Here is a 20,969-nt window from a genome sequence, read left to right on the forward strand (position 1 = left end):
GAATGGAAAGAATAATAATTTTCCCTCTCTTGTTTGAATAGATAAAAAAAAAATAAAGGAAAGAAAATTAGTTTCATTTACTAATTTATCCTTATTTATTTATGTTAGAGTGTTATGTACAAAGGTAAAATAGATTTTTAACATATAAATAACTTAACAAGTCATCCTCCACACTGCGAAGTGGATCTCCCAGGCATGGTCTCCGATCAGTCACCGGTACTCAAATAGTGTATCTATTGCTCATAGATCTCACCGTGTCAGTGCAACTAACTGGTGCTTTGCAAGTTTGAAATGTGTGATTTCACTGATTTCTAGTTTCACGATTGTCTGCTGCTTTGTTTCCTTTGCTTTGCAAGTTTGAAATGTTTGTGTGATTTTACCGTGTCTTCTTTTTCATTTGATTATGAATTGGTTATGAGACAGTAAGTATGACTTTGCAGGTACATTCTTTGTTTGGGACAATTAATTTCTTGCTGCGATCTACCCATCAGGAAGCAGAACAGATTCCTCCTGTTAAGCATTCTTCTGTGGACAGACAATATTGTATCAAGACCTATGGTCATAATTAAAGAAAATAAAAATAAAAATTATATTAACATATATTATATATATATATATGTCGATAATCGATAAAACCAATAGTACTGAATTTTCAGTACCGATATTAGCGGTAAAATGCTATATTGAAGAATTGATAATTGTATACTACCGCATTGTCTTGCTTGATAACCAAATGCTCAATAATGGTATGGTATTTCGGTAAATACTGTTACCATAACACCCCTAATACTAGGAGTGTGAAGTGACGAGCCGTTACATTTTAGTCTATTTCGTAGAAGTTTAATGAGGGTAAAATTTTAAGTTGGACTATCTTCTCAATCATGCTAATAATAATAAGAATTAAGAAATATGACTAATCAAATAAAAAGTGTACCAAGCAAATATAAAGCTGGACCAATTCATGTATATCATTGGTTCTATCTCCATATAGAAAGAGGCCAACCTCATGGTGGCATGCACTGTTGTTTCTATCAAATTATATGAAACAAAATTTGGGTTGCATACAGGTTGTGTCAAATAATAAAACAAGGGGAAATATATTATCTCCACAAGCTCTCTCTAGCTAGCCAAATTTTCTTTTCAAAAGCCAAATATGTAGTACTCACACACTAGGCTTCATAGCTAGAATGATTTGGGGAAAAAAAACTAAAAAAGATAATGCCCCAGATTAATCCATTAATGCCAAGTTAATCAAAACCCGGCTCCAAGCCAACCTCATGAGCTTCTCTTAATTTCTTGCTTTCTCTATCTCTCTCTCTCTCTGTCTGTTCTGTACAATCTCCATATCTCACACACACTTTAGGAGGATTGCATCACCGAACAAGCAACAGCTTGAGCCCAATGCTTCAACTTGGTCTTCACTTGCTGAGGATTGTCTCCTGCACAACAATCCCAAAAAGACCACAAATTTTTTATTACAAAAATGACTTAATTTGATCGACAATTCCTTTTAGACTCTTAGAAGACTCTATTTGTGTTCTTTGGTGCTCTTATTTTAGAAGAACAATGTTTTCTTAATGATAAGAAACCATGGATTTTTGGTTCATGTAAACTCCGACCAAGGCAAGTCACAGGGTAGGGGTTATTGCTGGAAGGATTAATTCTACCCAATTCGACCACTCCAGAGAAACGAACAAATTTTAATAGTTACGTAAAAGAAAAATTAACTAGTCGCAGGGTAGGAGTAATCTCGTAGTTTCTACAGGGTGGAGACGATGAGGTCGGTCCATAAATTGTCTTTCTTTTTGCTGCATTTCACTCTTAGGGTTGAAGAGAGATAGTGCATTAAGATGTTCACAAGGTTTAACTTGATCCTCTTCCCCAAAGATCTCAAATGAGGGAAACCTAGAAGAGCTGATTCTGTTTATATAATTTTGTGCTCTATTAGATAGAGAATAATTTTTTTAATGGATTTGTCTCTCATCTTATGCCAGACAAGCTGAAACTTGAGAAGTATTCATCCTACTCAACTTGACGAGTATGGAGCAGCGAACAAATTGTAATGCTTATATGTATAAGAAAAGATACCTGGGCTGCATATTTTCCAAGAATCAGACTCACTCCTTGGGCTCCCAAACGAGAACGAGCGAGCATCAAGGGATGAGGTTGACGCACGGCTACGCGGTGTCGACACTGGACTCGGAGAGAGCTGGCGGTTCACTGCAAAATAAAGGTCTAAAGCTGGCAATGTGTTGCACAATTTATGTCCTTGCTCTTCTTTGAACCCAAACCCTAGCTCTATACACCCTTTAAGCTCATGAAGATCCTCATCGGTCAAGTCCTCAGAGTTAATGATTCCATTCTTTCTCCTCTCCTGTCGTAGCATTTGGCGGCGACGTTTCTCCCACGCAATGTCCCGTGGGGTCTCGCACATTGACAATTGCTTCGAAAGTCGCTTTTTGTTTTTCCAAAATGAGGGCACCAATGGCATACGCTCCAACTCCTGATCAACCTCCGAGTCATATAATGATGGCGATGACGATGAAGATGATAACGACAATGTTGCAATGCACGTATTCTCCTCGTTATCACAAGACATTTTGGTTGAACGAAGACAAACCACACCCTCAAAGGGTTGTAAGTGATGGTCGGCCACAACAGCAGCAGAAGGCGCTGGCGCGGCCAACCGAGAGATCGGTGTGGGAGGGTGGTTGGTGTGGAGGTGAAGGTACGTATCTCAAATCCAAGGAATTCCTTTTTTTTATTTTTATTTTCCCTTTAAAAAAATTTTATTTATAGGTTTCCCCTTTTATTTATTGGAAGGACAACAACGCTAAGTAGCTGAAGGAAGAGAGATTGGCAATTTTGGGTTTTATTGTGTGAGAGAAGCGGACATCACTCCCATCCATTAGGTTGGTTCACCATTCATTTCTAACTGTCTAGTGTAACAATCCTTGTTAATTTTGGAGGGTTTAGAACTAATTTTTGGTAATTCTTGAACTAATATTTGTTTCTAATAGGAACAACTTTTTGTTGGTATGCGTTGTTGAACAAACATTGTTAATTAGAATGTACTATGTTATTATTTAAGTTTCACTCATAATATTCTTGAATTAATGTGATGGTGGAATTCTTTAAACTAATTTGCATGTTAAGGATAATGTTTTTTTATATAAACATTGTTAAAATTTTCACTGTAGGTCATTGGATAGTGTCAAAGTAACTCGAGTTGTCAGTCAAGGTGTATATATATATATATATATATATGTATATGTATACCATTTTGATCTTGAAAGCATGGACTTGGAACCATTTTCAGTTTATCATTCAGATGATATAATGTTTATTTATGTTAATTTACATATTGCATTGTGCCATGCATGTTCTTTGTTTGTGCGTATATACACGCGTAGTAAATATAAGAATAAATAAAACAATGCAAGTGAGTCGTTGGTTGAATATTAATCATTTTACATGTAACGGATCACTTACCCATTAAATTGTGAGTTCGAATCCTACCCTTCCCCAAACCTCAGTTTCAAAAAAAAAAAAGAGAGTAAAATACTTAAATAAATTCTTAGAATTTTTTGTTCATTCATTAGTAGCTAGGAAAGCTAATTAGCTCAGGGTTATCAGGTTCGAACAGAGTCGAATTTTTATTGAGCTCTAAAAATGTATAATATTATTTTTGTTATTAATTGTTTTTAACGTGAGGGAGGATTCAAACCTTGGACTTACTCGAACATGTTCACGAGCTCTTAATGTGTTTCTTATAGCTCATTTCTAAGCTAATTAAGTAATATGTTGAGTAGATTATTATAGTTTTTATGTACCAAATTCATTACTGCTATAATAATTGTTGTAAGTATATGTTTAGAGGGAAACAAAACAATATTAGTGCTAAATTTGGTGTACAATTATCTGTTTGTAACTTTCAATGGTAATTCATAGCTTGTAGAAACAGTCAAAGGCTATATATAAAAACGATTCTCACTCTCCATCATTGATTTCTAGCCACCTTAAACATTCCACCATCAACGTTTACAAGCAAATTTGGAAACCAAAACTAAGCATCAAAGAAAGAAAGAAAGAAACCAATAATACCAAAGGGAGACAATAAGTTTTCTCCACATTCTCTTCTTGCCTGGTTTGGTCCCTCTTGCTAGTCCAGGCAAGGCTATGAATGTTTTTCTTTTTGAGTGTCCATGGATGATTGATTAAAAGCTCATGCATGGCTTAGCCTACTATATATCAATCCCCCCACTAAAATAATAGAAAAAGAAGCAAACTGGTCTGCTTTTTTTTTGTAATTTAATTAGGGGGAAACTTTCAATCTCTTCTATTGCATTCAATTTGTTTTCCTGTACGCCCTCGCTCATTCGATCGTCAACCATGTACACTAGTAATCACATTTTCCTTTCTGTGCTTTGTTTCTCCATTCTTTTCCTCGTCCATCATGTAGTTGGTGGCACACCGGAGTCATTGGTTTTGAGTTGTGGCTCAAAGGATGGTGGCAAAGATGCTGATGATCGGTTATGGGAACCGGATACCAAGTACCTCTCAGCAGATGCTGGGAAAAACTCGATTACATCCACTGCTTCGTACCAAGACCCTTCAATTCAATCGCCTGTTCCTTACATGGATGCCAGGATTTTCACATCAGAAGTGTCCTACACATTCCCTGTCAAATCCAACACGCGTTATTGGGTTCGATTCCATTTCTATCCATCTGTTTATACTGATCTCAACATTGACGATTCCTATTTCTCAGTTATTGCTGGTGGTGTTACTCTCCTTAAGAATTTCAGTGCATCCATAACAGCACAAGCCCTCACACAAGCTTACCTTATTAGAGAGTTTTCTCTTGCCCCTATTGACTCTCCTGTTCTTAATGTCACCTTCAAGCCCTCTGATAGACAAAACGCATTTGCGTTTATCAATGGAATTGAGTTGATACCGATGCCTAACATGTTTGATTCGGCACTAATGGTAGGTTTTTCTGATCAATCATTCGATGCCAAGACGGCGGACGCGCAAACATTGTTTAGACTAAATGTTGGTGGACAGTACATTGCACCTGTAAAAGACTCTGGTGATCTTGGAAGGGCTTGGTATGATGATGTACCTTACATATTTGGTGGTTCGACCGGTGTCAATCTTCAGGCGAGCGATAATTTTCAAATCCAGTACAAAGATTTGCCAGAGTATTCAGCTCCTGTTAATGTTTACAAGACAGCAAGAGCAATAGGTCCAGACAGTGATGTCAACAAGAAAACAAACCAGACATGGTTGTTCCCGGTTGATGCAAACTTCACCTACATTGTGAGGCTACATTTCTGCGAATTCCAACTCTCGAAAATCAATCAAAGAGTTTTCAATGTCTACATCAACAATCAGACAGCAGAGGGTGAGGTTGATATAATTGCAATGACAGGAGAAAAGGGAGTGCCAACGTATAAAGATTACGCAGTTTTTGTCAACGAAAGGCAAGGAGATGAGGAGATTCGCCTTGAAATGAGTCCATCAGATACAACAAAGCCAGAATATTTTGATATGCAACTTAATGGATTAGAGATATTCAAGGTAAGTGATGGCAGCAAAAACTTGGCAGGTCCTAATCCTGTACCTTCTGATATGCTTCTTAAGTATGAGCATGACAATCCAAAGAAAGATTTTAATGACTACAAGAAATCTAATGTGGGTGTGATTGGTGGAGCTGCTGGTGGTGCAGCTGCATTTGGTCTAGTGTGTGCTATATGTGTGGTCGTTTATCAAAGAAAGAAGAGAATCCTCGGGACGGAGTCTCATACGTCTAGTTGGTTACCTGTCTATGGTAATTCCCACACATCAGCAAGCAAATCAGCAATTTCTGGCAAGAGTAATGCAAGCACTCACCTATCATCACTGGCTCAAGGCCTTTGTCGCCACTTCTCGTGGACGGAGATGAAGCAGGCCACCAAGAACTTTGACGAGTCTAATGTTATCGGTGTCGGTGGCTTTGGGAAGGTGTACAAAGGAATCATTGATGGAGGTGTCAAGGTTGCTATTAAAAGATCAAACCCACAATCAGAACAAGGAGTCAATGAGTTTCAAACAGAAATCGAGATGCTTTCAAAGTTAAGACACAAGCATTTGGTGTCTCTGATTGGGTTTTGTGAGGAAGACAATGAAATGTGCTTGGTCTATGACTACATGGCACTTGGTACCTTGAGAGAGCATGTTTACAATTGCAAGAAATCACATCTTTCATGGAAGCAAAGGTTGGAGATTTGCATTGGAGCAGCAAGAGGACTACACTACCTTCACACTGGAGCTAAGTACACAATCATTCACAGAGATGTCAAGACCACAAACATTCTGTTGGATGAGAATTGGGTTGCTAAAGTATCCGATTTCGGGCTCTCGAAAACTGGTCCAAACATGGAAAATGGTCATGTTAGTACTGTTGTGAAAGGAAGTTTTGGTTACTTGGACCCTGAATACTTCAAGAGACAACAACTAACTGAGAAATCTGATGTCTACTCCTTTGGGGTTGTCCTGTTTGAGGTGTTATGTGCAAGGCCTGCTCTCAATCCTAGCCTTCCAAAGGAGCAAGTTAGTCTTGCCGATTGGGCGCTTCATTGTCAACGAAAGGGAACACTAGAGGACATCATTGATACTCATCTCAAGGGGAAGATCACGCCAGAATGCTTGAAGAAGTTTGCGGATACAGCTGAGAAATGCTTGTCTGATCACGGATTCGATCGCCCTTCCATGGGTGATGTGTTGTGGAATCTTGAGTTTTGTCTTCAATTACAAGATGACCCAGATGGTTCTTCTAGACATGGTGGCGAGGGAAGTAGCACCACAAACAATACAATGGCAATGCATTACAACAACCTTGGCCTTGACACAAATGCATGATCCGATGACTCTGGCGCTATATGGGAAATCTTCTCCCAGATTGTCAATCCGAAAGGAACCCATGAATGACAAACAAAATTAAAACAATCAACCAGTTTGAAGGGTGATCATATGTTGTTTGTATTGTGTTGAGTACCTTCTATTCCTTAATCTGATTTTTTTCTTCTCTTTTATCAATGCACTGGGTAGGCCATATAAAAAAGTTCATAGAAGCTTGTCAGCTATCTAAGCAAAAATAACAGAGTCATGTTCCCTAAACTTTGTGCTCTATATGGCTATTATGCATCTTTTAATATTGTAATTTCTGGTAATTGTGCTTACACATAAATATATACCCAGAGATTATATATAACATCTTCCTCTGCACATCCTACAGTACCCAGGATTCAATAAACCCATCCACCCACTGTAATAGAGTATTTTTAATAAAAATTATACTGTTAATATGTATATTTATATTTAAATAATCATAAGCACTTTCATTAAACCTAACTCTCGAGTATATTGAATGAGAAGAGGTCATGAATGTCCTAAAAGTTAAGGGATAATTGGCAACAAGAAATATTACATTTTGCGGTGAGTTACCTATTAACTTGTCCTGTTAAGACTCAATGTCCTACTGATATGGTTTTAATTGCCAGCGCACAAATCGCACAAGTAATAAAGAGATGAGTAAATTATCATTTCCATTAGGGATATGTTAGCAAAAGAAATCAATGTCAAACAACCAATAATTATGCAAATTGGGTAAAAAGCATTAGCGATTGGTTTTGATTTTAACTAAACTAATTAAAAAGAACAAAGACAAATCAAACACGAGTATGTAATCGAGGATGGAAAGCACTTGGGTACTTAACTTCACCTCACCTATCCAATTCAATTCCCTTGGTCCCTTGATCCCTAATTCATCTCTCACTAATGACAATCGATTTCCCAACCTATTCAATGTTTTATTCCTAGATACATCAAACGTATTTTCAATATAAATCCATGTTATTCCTAACAATAAGATTAATATATCAAAAACCCATTAAGAACTATGAAAATCATTTAACGATTGCATAAGTCACAAACCTATATTCCTATGGTTCATGAACCCTATGTCATCTATGGCTTGAGGCAAACCCTAGATATCTCCTTCCGATCTCAATCTAGACAACAAATCAATTGAATGATGATCTAACATTCAAAAGCATTAATCACACCCATAGATAATCAAGAGAGAGAGAAATCAAGAAATAAGGAAACGAAATTTATTGTATCTTCAAGGTTTGGTTACATTAAGACCCTAGTAAGAAATCTAGCCACTCATGGAAGCAAAATACATCATTAAAGAAAGGAAATCAACCATAGAAACTAGGATAGAAAAGGAGAAAGAAAACCCCCTTGTAGACCCTCTTCTTCTCCAAGCTCCAATGATGGCTCCAAGCTTTCAATGGTGGTAGAATGAAACCCAGCTCCAAGAACTCCCCCAAAACCCTATTTTATGCCCTTTTATATTTCCCCAAACTCTTATGTCATTTCCAAAACAAGTTGGGGTCGTTTTGGCTTAAAAACACGTGAATTCGGAACTTTTTCATGAAACTACGCGTGCTGTGAATAGTACCTCCTATTGATCGGGAATATTTCCGATCGATCGGAAATACAATCTGCTTCCATGAGTTTTTGGGTATTTTGACAGGTCCGATCAATTAGGACCATTCCCGATTGATCGGAAATCAGTTCTGGACTCTAAATCTTCATTTTACACTCTTTTCCTTCATTTCTTGCCTTGGTACCTACAATATGCTAATATAGTTTTCTTAAGCAATATCAACTCTTAATCAACTCAAAATGGGATGAACTCATGTGTAAATGATGTACAAATGTATGTATATATTTGGCATATCACCTACATCGATGGCATAAAGCCAACCAAGTGTTTTATATTGACAAAATCCACCCTTACATGTCAATAGGCCTTTTCTCAAGCTTAAGTGAGTTGGCCCTTTGTCCACTTGCTGGCTATTATCCGATGTATCCACGAGAATCAGAACCTCAAAACAGATAATATAGTTCACATGTACGAAGGTGTGGATTTTTGATACGTCCTACACAAAGATAGTTCTTTTACACAATCAAAATGCATATAATTTTGTGAGTTAGTTTTTTCCTTGCGATCTTTCTACATTTTTCTTTCATGTGCAAATATTTCTTTTGTCGAGAGAAAGTGTTAATATTGGTGTAGGTTTTACCTTCTAATGTAGACAAGTTAGTAAGTGATAACACATATTTATGCACATTTTACATCCCTTATTCCTATACTTTGCACTAGTTTCCTTTGTGAAATTGGTTGTTTTGATGTGTTTTGTGTAAGTTTTGAAGGAATACGTCCCTAATGGTGATTGAGAGCTAAAGAGGCAAAAATATGGTGAAATGAGAAAAGATGAATATGTTTACAATTTTGAAGCCAAGTCAAGTTCCTAAACAGATTCGTCAATTTCACGGAATAAACTGGATGCGCTCAGGAAGAACTGGACAACGAGTGATATACCGTTGGAAAGATCTAGAAGTCTAGTTTCCATAGAATTTTACGGTTCGTGATTTGGAGTTCCCTAGAGGAAGTTGCATCAGTTTTAGCATCAGTGGTTCAGTGCAGAAATTATATACGAAATTAGAATATTTGATACCTCAAGTTACTATTCTTGGTACTCAAGACACGAAACAAATCTTGGGAGATTACGGGGCACTCGAATCTTGTGTTAGAAGTCAATGACAACTCTCTCAGTCAATTAAGTTCAGTTTTCATAAGGAGAAGTGTATTGAAAGTCGAGTTCTGTATCAATTAGGAAAATCACTTCCTTATGTTAATTGGACTTAATTCCTATTTGGTCTCAAAAGTCTCAGTTGTGCCCTATTGTGAAACTATAAAAGGGATGTAAAAGTCATCGAAGAACACACGGACGAAGGAAAGAACGAACAGAGAACACAAAGAGAAGGTGAAACCGGCAGCAAGCAAGCAGAGATCTACTACTTGGTTGTCTCTTTCTCTTATGTGTTTGAGTGTTCAAAACAGATGATGAGTGGCTAGTTTTCCTTCAGTTAAGGGGCTGGTTGAAGCCCGAACATGATTGTATTGATGCTTCGTTAATCTTTAATCTTATTTCTTGAGATCGAATGAAAATCTTTTCACTATATTACTTGTTGATGAAATCTGAGATATGTTTCTTTGAGTGCACGCTTAGATACATGTTTTAGGATTCTATTGCTAGGACAATATGATTGATCGCCCATATCTTCATAAAGTCTCAAGTAGCCAATGAATAAGATAGTTCATATTCATGTGAATTGATTTCTAGGTTATGTAAGATGCATGCCACATCTTGTGAATAAGATAGCTCATATTCATGTGAATTGCTTTCTTTGTGCTTAATGATTCTTGAATGTTGAATCTATGAACATGCCATTCTAGATTGCATCTTAAGAACTAAGTTAAGGAGTACATGCCATGCACTTGACATACTAATTAAGAGAAAGCAATAAGATAAAATCAACATGCCATTGTTTTATCTTAAACATCGTCATTCATGAATCAAGAATTACAGTTGAAGATTGCAGCAATACATGATTGTTATTGGTGGATAGCTTTCCCTTGACTCTTTCTCTTATAAGAATAAAAAACGTTTCCTACTTCTTATTGATTATTCTAAGTTAGTCGTGTAGCTCGAGTCACAATACTGTTTAGCTCGAATCACAATTAGAATTGATTTGCAGTTATATTCCAATCCTCTGAGGGAGATACCCTTGCTTCTCACTATACTCAACAATGTTTTTCTTAAGTTGCAAGGATTAAATTGAGTTATTTTTTAGTACCTATATTGGTTTTCAAAAATAGCTGAACAATTTTTGGCGCCGTGTCGCCGGAGATTGTTTTATTTAATTGCAAATTGATTTTCTTTTTGTTTCTCTTTTCAGTGTATGCACACTCGAAGTTCTCAAGGAAAGGACCTTGTTTACAATCCAGAGATTGAACGCACTGCTCGTCTACATCGTAAAGAAGCAGCCCAACGCCGAATTACGAAATCCACGATCTAGTTCGGACGAAGAGGAAGAGCAGCATATTTTTGAGGATAACGCAAAAATCTAGCTCAGCCATCATGCATTGCCTTTACTCCTACTGCAGCATCTACATATAGCATATCTCCTCAATTGATCAATTCTGTACCACACTTTTATGGAAAGTCGATGGAGGATCCAAACATGCACCTTCGGGAATTCTATGATCTATGTAGGACATAGAACATCCAACACCTAAATGCCGAGGGACTCAAGTTAATTCTTTTTCCCTTTTCTCTAAAGGATGATGCTAAGTGGTGGTTAAATTCCTTGCCAGCAGGATCTATTACCACATGGGATCAGCTGGCCACCAAGTTCATCACAAAGTATTTCCCTGCTCAGAAAACAAGGCAATTGAGAAAGGAGATAAATGCCTTCCGGCAGAAAGATGGAGATTCTTTTCATGAAGCGTGGGTGCATTTTAATGAGTTGCTTCGCAAGTGTCCTCATCATGGTTTTTCCAAAGATGACCAAGCTCAATCCTTTTATGAAGGCTTGAACGATGCCAACGAAGTCTTAGTGGACTCAGCATGTGGGGGAGCTTTCATGAATAAAACAAGTAATGAGGCTTTCAAATATTTGAGACCTTAAGTGAAAATTCTCAGCAATTCTCTACTGGAGGAAGACAAGGATCAAGGAGTAGGAGTGTTTATGAAGTAAATGTTCGAGATGGATCTTCCTCACAAATAACAGCTATTGAAAATAAATTAGACATGCTAATGAAGACCATACTCCCAATAAGACAAGCTACTCAAAGTGAGGTATGTGCTAAATGTTTCAATATTGATCATACAACTGAAACTTGTCACATGTATTCTACAGAGCTGGAACAAGCTAACTATGCGGCACAAAGGTCAAGGTATAACCCTTACTCCAATACTCATAATCCAGGTTGGCATGACCATCCAAACTTAAGATGGAGTAACAATGACAACGTCCATCAAGCAATTACTGCACCTCAAGGCTCGAGCCAAGGACAGATAGCTCGAGCTATGAATCCTCCAGCACTTTTGCAACGTGCACCTAGTAAGTCACTTGAAGATTTGGTTATGACTATGGTTGATAACACTAATTCCTTTATACAGAAAGCGGATAATCGTTTCCAAAAGCAAGATAAGGCTATAGAGAACCTTGAGAGACAAATGAGTCAAGTTGTGATGTTCTTTCTCAAAGGGAACCGGGTAAACTCCCTAGCCAAACCGAAATTAATCCTAAAGGAGTAAACCCTGAACAAGCAGTAGCTGTGACTTTGAGGAGTGGAAAGCACATTCTGGACAAGCCAATGTTGAATAACAAAGGAAAGAATGATGTGGTAGAGGAGGAGGACAAAAGAGACACAATTTTTGGGCAAAAGGAGATGGAAAAAAATATTGAGGAGAAGCAAACAACCGACCATCAGGTAACCAATGCTTCAAATTCATATACTGTGCCCATTCCTTTCCCTCGCAGGTTCATGAAAACCAAGAAGGAGCAACACGAAAAAGATATCTTGGATACCTTTCGTAAGGTCCAAGTAAACATCCCTCTCTTGGATGCTATAAAACAGATTCCCAAGTATGCGAAATTTCTTAAGGAGCTTTGCACTAACAAGAGGAGATTTGAAGAACATGAAACAGTAGCTCTGAGTGAGGAGGTGTCAGCTGTGCTCCACTGTAAACTACCTCCCAAATTGAAAGACCATGGAAGCTTTACCATACCGTGTACCATCGGTGAAAAAAGGTTTCAAAAAGCCTTACTTGATATAGGTGCTTCTATAAATTTAATGCCTTTTTCTGTTTATGAAGCACTTGATCTAGGTGAGCTCCAAGAGACTAGTGTGGCTATTCAACTTGCGGATAGATCACTTAGACGACCAAGAGGTTTGTTGGAAGATGTTTTGGTACGTGTGAATGAATTGATCTTTCCGGCCAACTTCTTTGTGTTGGAGATGGAAGAAGCTGTTATGCCAGTCTCCTTACCCCTCATACTTGGCCGGCCCTTCATGAGAACTGCGCTTACCAAGATTGATGTCTATGAAGGAACCTTGTCCATGGAAATTCAAGGAGAAAAAAATTGGCTTTAGAATTTTTGAAGCAATGAGGTATCCTTGTGATGATCAATCTTGTTTTTCCATTGATACTTTTGATTATTTGGTGCAGGATACATTCAATACAAGCATGGGTGATGACTCTTTAAAAACTGTGCTGGAATTGGGTTTGTTACCATGCCAACAATCAGCCATCACAATGACCAATCAAGAAGCTATTTGGTGTGAAGAATTGGAGAGTTTGGTGGCTGCCCTTGAAGCTTTGCCACGGATACAAGGTAAGTATTATTCTCCTTTTATTTCTCTTCCAAGTTCTAATGAAAAACTTGTACCTTCTGTGATTGAGGCACCAAAATTGGAGCTTAAACAGCTACCGGACCATCTACAATATGCGTACTTGGGAGACAATGAGACACTACCAGTTTTTATCTCAGCTAACCTTTCGGTAGAGGATGAAGATAAGCTGATTCTAGTTCTCAGAGAGCATAGAACAACATGGTTGGAGTATAGCAGATATCAAGGGCATAAGCCCAACCACATGCATGCATAGAATACTTCTTGAGGAAGGATCAAAACCTACAAGAGAATCCCAACGTCGATTGAATCCTCCTATGATGGAAGTGGTAAAGAAAGAAGTTCTCAAACTTCTTGATGCCGGTATGATATACCCTATCTCTGATAGTAAATGGGTGAGTCATGTACAAGTTGTGCCCAAATGATCTGGAATAACAATTGTGAAGAACAAGGACAATGAACTAGTGCCTCAACGTTTGCAAACGGGCTGGAGAGTGTGCATCGACTATCGCAAGCTCAACAATACTACTCGTAAGGATCACTTTCCTTTACCTTTTATTGATCAGATGCTTGAGTGTCTTGCAGGTCATGCATATTATTGTTTCTTGGATGGCTACTCGGGCTACAACCAAATTGCCATAGCTCCGGAAGATCAAGAGAAGACGACATTCACTTGCCCCTTCGGAACATTTGCATATAGGAGGATGCCTTTCGGTTTATGCAACGCGCCTGCCACATTTCAACGTTGTATGATGAGCATATTTTCTGACATGGTCGAAAAAATTATTGAGGTATTCATGGATGATTTTTCAGTTTTCGGTAATTCTTTTGACCATTGTCTTCATAATTTGTCACTTGTTTTAAAACGTTGTCAAGAAACTCACCTTGTACTTAATTGGGAGAAGTGTCACTTCATGGTAACACAAGGCATAGTTTTAGGCCATATTATATCTCCTAGGGGTATTGAAGTTGATAAAGCAAAGATAGATCTTGTTCGTTCTTTACCACCCCCTACATGTGTGAGGGAGGTTCGTTCTTTTCTTGGTCATGCAGGTTTCTATCGGCGCTTCATCAAGGATTTCTCAAAGATTACAAGGCCTCTTTGCCGCCTACTCCAAAAAGAAGTGGAATTTGAGTTCAATGAAGAATACAAAGTGGCGTTTGACAAGCTTAAGGGAATGTTAACGACAGCCCCTATCATTATGCCACCAGATTGGAGCCTTCCCTTTGAATTAATGTGTGATGCAAGTGACTACGCGGTGGGCGCTGTTTTGTGACAACGAGTAAACAAGTTGCCCCACGTTATCTACTATGCATCTCGGACTCTCAATGAGGCTCAAGTCAATTATACCACCACAGAGAAGGAGCTACTTACTGTTGTTTTCGCTTTAGATAAATTTCGATCATATCTTATAGGCACTAAAGTGATTGTTTTTTCTGATCATGCAGCATTAAAATATCTTCTCACAAAAAAGGATGCTAAGCCCAGACTAATTCGATGGATGCTCTTGCTTCAAGAGTTTGATACTGAAATCAAAGACAAGAAGGGGTGTGAGAATGTTGTGGCGGATCATCTCAGCCGCATGACACATACTCAAACTTGGGAAGGTGAGGTTTTACCCTTACAAGAACAATTTCCTAATGAACAAATCTTTGCTATGCAGGTTGCGGATCCTTGGTATGCGGATATCATCAATTATGTTGTTACCAAGAAGATTCCGGCGGACTTCACTAGAGCACAAAAGGATAGACTTGTCACGATGGCAAAGTACTATGTGTGGGATGATCCATATTTATGGAACCAATGCCCGGATCAAGTGATAAGAAGGTGTGTACCCGAAAGTGAGTTTGATTCTATTCTAACTTTTTGTCACTCTTATGCATGTGGAGGCCACTATGGAGCTAAGAGGACAGCTCTTAAAGTACTTGAGAGTGGTTTTTATTGGCCATCATTGTTCAAGGATGCATATCATTTTTGTAAGACTTGTGATCGTTGTCAAAGGACATGTAATATTGGCCCAAGAAATCAAATGCCACTAAACCCATTCAATATTGTTGAAATCTTTGATGTTTGGGGCATTGATTTCATGGGTCCCTTTCCTTCTTCTCATGGATTCCTTGATATACTTCTCGCTGTAGATTATGTTTCTAAGTGGGTGGAGGCACAGGCCACTCGGACTAATGATTCTAAAGTTGTCCTCAGTTTTCTTCGAGCTAAAATCTTTTCAAGGTTTGGTACGCCTCGAGCTATTGTCAGCAATGGAGGCACTCATTTTTGTAATAGATCCTTTGAAGCTTTGTTGAAGAAGTATAATATCACTCACAAAGTGTCTACACCATACCACCCTCAAACGAATGGTCAAGCAGAAGTTTCGAATAGCGAGATTAAACACATTCTAGAAAGAACCGTCAATACAAACCGAAAAGATTGGAGTGATAGGTTGGACGATGCTTTATGGGCATATAGAACTGCCTACAAGACCCCCATTGGCATGAGTCCTTTTCGGTTATTATATGGGAAGTCATGCCATCTTCCGGTGGAGCTTGAACACCGTGCTTATTGGGCCGTCAAGAAGTTCAATTTTGATATGAGGTTGGCGGGTGATCATAGACGTCTTCAGTTGAACGAACTTGACGAGTTAAGGTCTGAAGCATATGAGAATTCTCAAATTTACAAGGAGAAGACGAAGGCGTTTCATGATAAGCTAATTGCCAAGAAGACCTTTGAAGTTAACTAGAAAGTCCTTCTCTTTGATTCGCGACTTAAGTTGTTTCCGGGTAAAATTCGCTCTCGTTGGTGTGGACCATTTGTTGTTACTAATGTTTTCTCTCATGGTGCAGTTGAAATTCAGAATCCAAAAACAGGGAGCATTTTTAAGGTGAATGGGCATCGGCTTAAGCCATACCTTGAGTTGGTCACAGAGCGGTTGGTGGAAAATGTACCTCTCCGCGACCCTGATGTTAGTGCATGATTTGTGGTGCCGTCTGGCTGAAGACGTTAACTCAAGCGCTACTTGGGAGGCAACCCAACAAGGGAGAAGAAGGCTACACTCAAGCTGTATCAAACACAATCAATAGTGCTAGGTTTGCTGGAACACTTCTCAGCAGTAAACTGTTCACACCTGTTGAGATAGTGATGTATATTTTCATTTATACTGAGTATACAATGAGAAACCCTAGAGAGGGATCATTTAGAGGTTGACAGCTGTACAATTAAATACATACCAAAGAAAGTAAACCAGAGTATATTAAGTCATGCTCTAACAGTATCAACTATAATATTTTTGAACATCTAGATCCAACAAAAAAATACACGGATATACAAAATACCTTGTTGGAGCACATAGAAGACTGAAGAACTTGGATAATTTCTGTGTATTTTGCAATATCACCATAGTACATCTTTATACAAGAGATATGTAACTAAGTATAGAAACAAGATATTACTAACTTTTCTTTTCTTTTCTTTTCAGTTTTAATTTCTAATAGTTAATTTCTTTTCAGTTTTCAGTTTTACTTGTTGATGAAATCTGAGATATGTTTCTTTTCTCTTATTGTTTAGTTTCGGTTTGGGGGTGTGGGAAATGTTTAGAGTTAGTAAAAAAAAAAAAAAAAAACTGTTTTTGAAACCTTGATTTGAAGTGCTACTTTTGCTTACTAATGGAGATGTATATGTTGTGCATTGATCAATAATCTTTGACTGAGAGAGTGTCACGTAGGGATTGCATCATAGATGATTCATTTAATTGTGTTGTGCTCTTAATATCTTGGTGGACAAGGATGCCATAGCAGAATGAACTGTGGAAAAATAGTGGAGACTACCTTGTGAGATTTTTGAGCCTATACTGATTTTTTCTGAGAGATGCATTGTTATTTCTATTCTTAAACACTCTCAACTTCGTCTTTTAGATTGATCTCACTAGTCCTTGCATTGGATACTAAAGAACTAATCTCTATACAGATATCATGATGCTTGCCTTTGCTTTTGAGTTGAATGAACCCTGAAAGATGAAGTTAGGCTATGTGTGTCTTACCCTTGTTATACCTTTTGAATTAATTACCTTTTGTGTGCGCCGTTTACCCTATTGAAACCAAACACTTAAGCCTTTTCTTTCATTACCCTCAACTTATCCAGCTTGCCCTGTTCTGAACCTACCTTGTAGCTTGAGCTATGTTAAGATAATCTTGTAGAAATTCAAAGGTTAAGCTGGAAATAAAAAAAAAAGAAAAAATATGGTGTGTACCGAGGCAGATTGTGCTTTGAAACACATGATGTACCTCACTAACTTACACAAATTAGAAGGTAGAAGTTCTACTAATACGTTGTACCACTTGAAATTTTTTTGGGAAAATTGCAAATAAAAAGTCTCTAAGAAGATTTTGTGTATAAGAGAGCTATGAATTTATAAGACAAGATCGGTAGTGGTTTCTAAAAAATTAAACTCACCATATATTCTACTCCACCACTTATTATGAGATATTTAGATATTTCTTAACCATAGCATTTATATTACTCGTGACCTTTTCTCAGTCAACATTCTTTGAGTAATTGATTCAAGAATTTAGGCCTCTTTGCTATCACTACTGGTTTTTGTTTTGGCTTTCAAAAAATAGAAAAAAAAAAGTGTTTGTTTGTATTTTTTATTTTCGTTATCATGAAAACCTACAACAAATTTTCAGAAAATTTAAAAAACGCAAAAAAAAAGTTTGAAAAGTTTTTAAAACATCACACACACGACGACCCCCTTTCTCTCTGGCACGACATGCATGCCGACCCTTCTCTCACTTTCTCATTTTTGGCTTGGGTCTGACCCAGGTTTCAGGGATGGGTTTGTCCCTGGCCCAACTTCTTGCCAGGGTCGGTCTCGAGTCAGGCTTCGGGCCCAAGTCGGCTTTCGGGCTCAAGTCCATCCTAAGCCGAGCTACTGGCCGGGGTCGATCCCTAGTCAGGCATCAGGTTGGGTTTGTCCTGTGACAGTCTTCGAGCCATGGCTTCTTGCCTGAGTCGATCTCGGGCAGGGCTTCAAGCTCAAGTCTGTCCTAGGATTGTCTTCGGGCCCTGGTCGATCCTGGGTTGGGTTTTAGACTCGGCTGAGGTTGGTCTAGGGAGCGGGCTTTGGGCTCGGGTCAAGCTTCTGGCCCGAGTCTATCCCGAGGCAGGCTTCAGGGTCTGGGTCAATCTTGATTAGGCTTTGGGCCCGAATCGATATCGGGTAGGGATTGGTCTTAGGCCGGGCTTAGGGTCAGGGTTGGTCTAGGTTTGGGCTTCGTGTTCTAGACTGTGCCAGGCTGGGCTTCATACTCCTGTCTATTCCTGGTCGGGCTTTATGTCAGGGTCTTTCCCAGACCAGGCTTTGGTCCCGAGCTGGGTTTCAGGCGCTGACTTTTTCTGTGAATCAACACGCAACCAAACAGGTAGTCAAATTTATGTTTTATGTTTTACATTTTACATTTTACATTTTATATATTTGTTTTTTGTTTTTGTTTTTGTTTTGATAATTTTTGGAAGTGATACCAAACAAGTCCTAAATTCGTGTAAAATGGTTGTTATAATAGCAAATGTCATATAAGTACCACTTTGACAACTATTGGACACTTAGGTCCACTTAAAAATCTTTTTTCCACATAGGTGCCTCTTTTAAAAAACTAATAATTTCATATTATCATATTTGTCATCATTCTTCAATAGAAATAGATCTAGGAATACCTAGATTTAAGAAATCCCCCCCCCCCAATTTTCACCATGGCCACCGTCTACCTCCATCTCTACCATTGCCACCGTCCACCTCTACCACTGCCATCGTCCGTCTCTATCTCCACTGTCGCACCTCCACCATCATCTTCTTCGTTTTCTTATTCTTCTTATTTTTATTCATTTTCATCTTCATATTCTTAGATGCCATATGTAATATGAGATATGAGATCGTAAGATGAGATGTAATGAGTTCATATATGAGATCGTATAGTTATAATGTCATAGTTTCAATGCTACTGTTTTGAAAATGTAACATTATAGAATCAAATAATTTGACTTATTTTTTAATCCTCTATGTTTTGAAATTGTGAAATTATACAATAAAAATATTAGCATTATACAATGTAGATGGACTTTTAAATGTCTATGTTACTGTTTGAAAAAGTAACATCATCATGTTACTGTTTCAAACAGTAACATTACACGAGCAAAATGGACCAACTTTGGGTCTCCCTTTTCAGTGGCCGTTTGGACGAAATATGACTGGGCATTGTGTGTCTTAGTTAGGGGAGTCTAACGACGATAGTGGTATAGTGAACCGTCACTGAAATCGTCTGGATTTGAGACTTTTTCTACACAATGGCTGCGGCTTTCCAGCCAAACGGACTATCGTATGTGGTGAAGGAACGTTAGAGTGGATTCATGGTGATGTGGGATTCAATTGAGGTTGGAGACCAACCTCAAGATGAAGAAAACATGGAGGAGAGAGAGAGAGAGAGAAATTGTGTATATTTTTGCGGGGAGCTAGGAAGAAGAAAATAGAAAAGGGTATAAATGTAATTGACCTATTAGCGGGTAGTTTTAAAGAAAAGAGTTTTTGGGGTGGACTTTTATAGTCAAAAGTATAGTAATTAGTACCGGCTTGGAATTATCCCCTGTTATAATTAAAGATATAGATGTAAATATATAGACTTTTTATTTTATTAAAACCTCTAAAGATTCTTACAACTATAAATTGTATTAAACTAATAATACCAAAATACCCTTCATTATACAATGGACACGTGGTGGTAAAAAAAAACCCAACTTACTCGAAGAAATACCTCGAACACAACAACTCGGTATATTACCTACAAAGGTTACCTCTGGCAGACCCGAGAAGAAGAGCACTTCACTATCACACTTGGGTAATGTCCAAATATCTTGGATCATGTACCTCTGAATATCCGACAGGGCTATCTCAGATAAACTAGGAAGGTCACACAGAGTCCAAAAAGGAGTACAACTCCCAATGATAAATCCTTCTCCAATTTGAAGAGCAAGACAATTTGTTTCCTAGTGAAACTAAAACCTTATTGAAACAAAGAACACATTCCAAAAACGGAGTAGGATTCATTAAACCACTATAAATGCTACCTCTATTAGATATAATTTACACACACAATTCAATTTTTTCACTACATATTTGAAAGCCCGAACTACGAGTTTTCAATCCCTAGTTTCCTCACATTCTAAATTAAGTATCAAAGCGTCTTTACTAGAGGAATGTACCTTGGGGGACCTTTTAGTCTACGTTTTGCTCACCTTACAGAGAAGCGAAGCCTAACACCAGGAGCATTCAAAGAACTTAGTTTGACCATTTAGATGCATCAGTAAACTGAGCAAGATTTACATGTCATCAAAGTGGTGCAGTGTATGGGAAGAACGTAACTTTCCAAATTAATTATGGTCCAAACTAGAAATACCAGAGAAATCAACAATTCAAGGGTCAGTGGTTCCCAAGGTGATGATCGCGTACATCAAAAATATCATTAAGTTGAAATCCTAAGCAATCAAATCTGCCAATTGCTAATCTCGAGCATCAAAACGTTCCCGTCACTTGAAACAATTTGCTCTGCTACTTCAACAAATGCAAAACCTCTCTCAGAGGCTTGACATTAGTCAGTCACCACAACT

At 38.1% G+C, this 20,969-nt stretch overlaps 3 protein-coding genes and 1 non-coding gene across 4 annotated transcripts; 2 read left to right on the forward strand and 2 right to left on the reverse strand.

Moving 5' to 3' along the window:
• Positions 1–1,062: 1,062 nt before the first annotated feature.
• Positions 1,063–2,668, reverse strand: LOC120010680. Its single transcript, XM_038861474.1, has 2 exons — positions 2,089–2,668; positions 1,063–1,439 (listed from the first exon to the last, which is right to left on the reverse strand). Exons 1-2 carry the CDS (start codon positions 2,597–2,599, stop codon positions 1,360–1,362), a joined length of 591 nt encoding a protein of 196 aa, XP_038717402.1. The 5' UTR covers positions 2,600–2,668; the 3' UTR covers positions 1,063–1,359.
• Positions 2,669–4,392: 1,724 nt separating this feature from the next.
• On the forward strand, positions 4,393–7,059 carry LOC120010679 (receptor-like protein kinase ANXUR2). Its single transcript, XM_038861473.1, has one exon. The coding sequence runs from the start codon at positions 4,393–4,395 to the stop codon at positions 6,901–6,903; it is 2,511 nt and encodes an 836-aa protein (XP_038717401.1). The 3' UTR covers positions 6,904–7,059.
• A 4,290-nt stretch (positions 7,060–11,349) lies between these two features.
• LOC120011605 lies at positions 11,350–11,456 on the reverse strand. Its single transcript, XR_005471058.1, has one exon. It is a non-coding gene; the product is annotated as a small nucleolar RNA R71 (small nucleolar RNA).
• An 824-nt stretch (positions 11,457–12,280) lies between these two features.
• Positions 12,281–13,060, forward strand: LOC120010509. The gene has a single exon (XM_038861300.1). It carries the CDS (start codon positions 12,281–12,283, stop codon positions 13,058–13,060), a length of 780 nt encoding a protein of 259 aa, XP_038717228.1.
• Positions 13,061–20,969: the final 7,909 nt, after the last annotated feature.

This window comes from Tripterygium wilfordii, chromosome 12, assembly GCF_013401445.1.
Source record: "Tripterygium wilfordii isolate XIE 37 chromosome 12, ASM1340144v1, whole genome shotgun sequence".
Classification (NCBI taxonomy): Eukaryota; Viridiplantae; Streptophyta; class Magnoliopsida; order Celastrales; family Celastraceae; genus Tripterygium; species Tripterygium wilfordii.

Bases quoted from the DNA above. Each gene is read 5' to 3' on its own strand.
- LOC120010680 (XM_038861474.1), bottom strand. From the start codon at position 2,599: ATGTCTTGTGATAACGAGGAGAATACGTGCATTGCAACATTGTCGTTA. The intron at 1,440-2,088 runs GTATCTTTTCTT...ATTGTTGTGCAG, and splicing joins TTGGAAAATATGCAGCCCAG to GAGACAATCCTCAGCAAGTG.
- LOC120010679 (XM_038861473.1), top strand. From the start codon at position 4,393: ATGTACACTAGTAATCACATTTTCCTTTCTGTGCTTTGTTTCTCCATT.
- LOC120010509 (XM_038861300.1), top strand. From the start codon at position 12,281: ATGTTGAATAACAAAGGAAAGAATGATGTGGTAGAGGAGGAGGACAAA.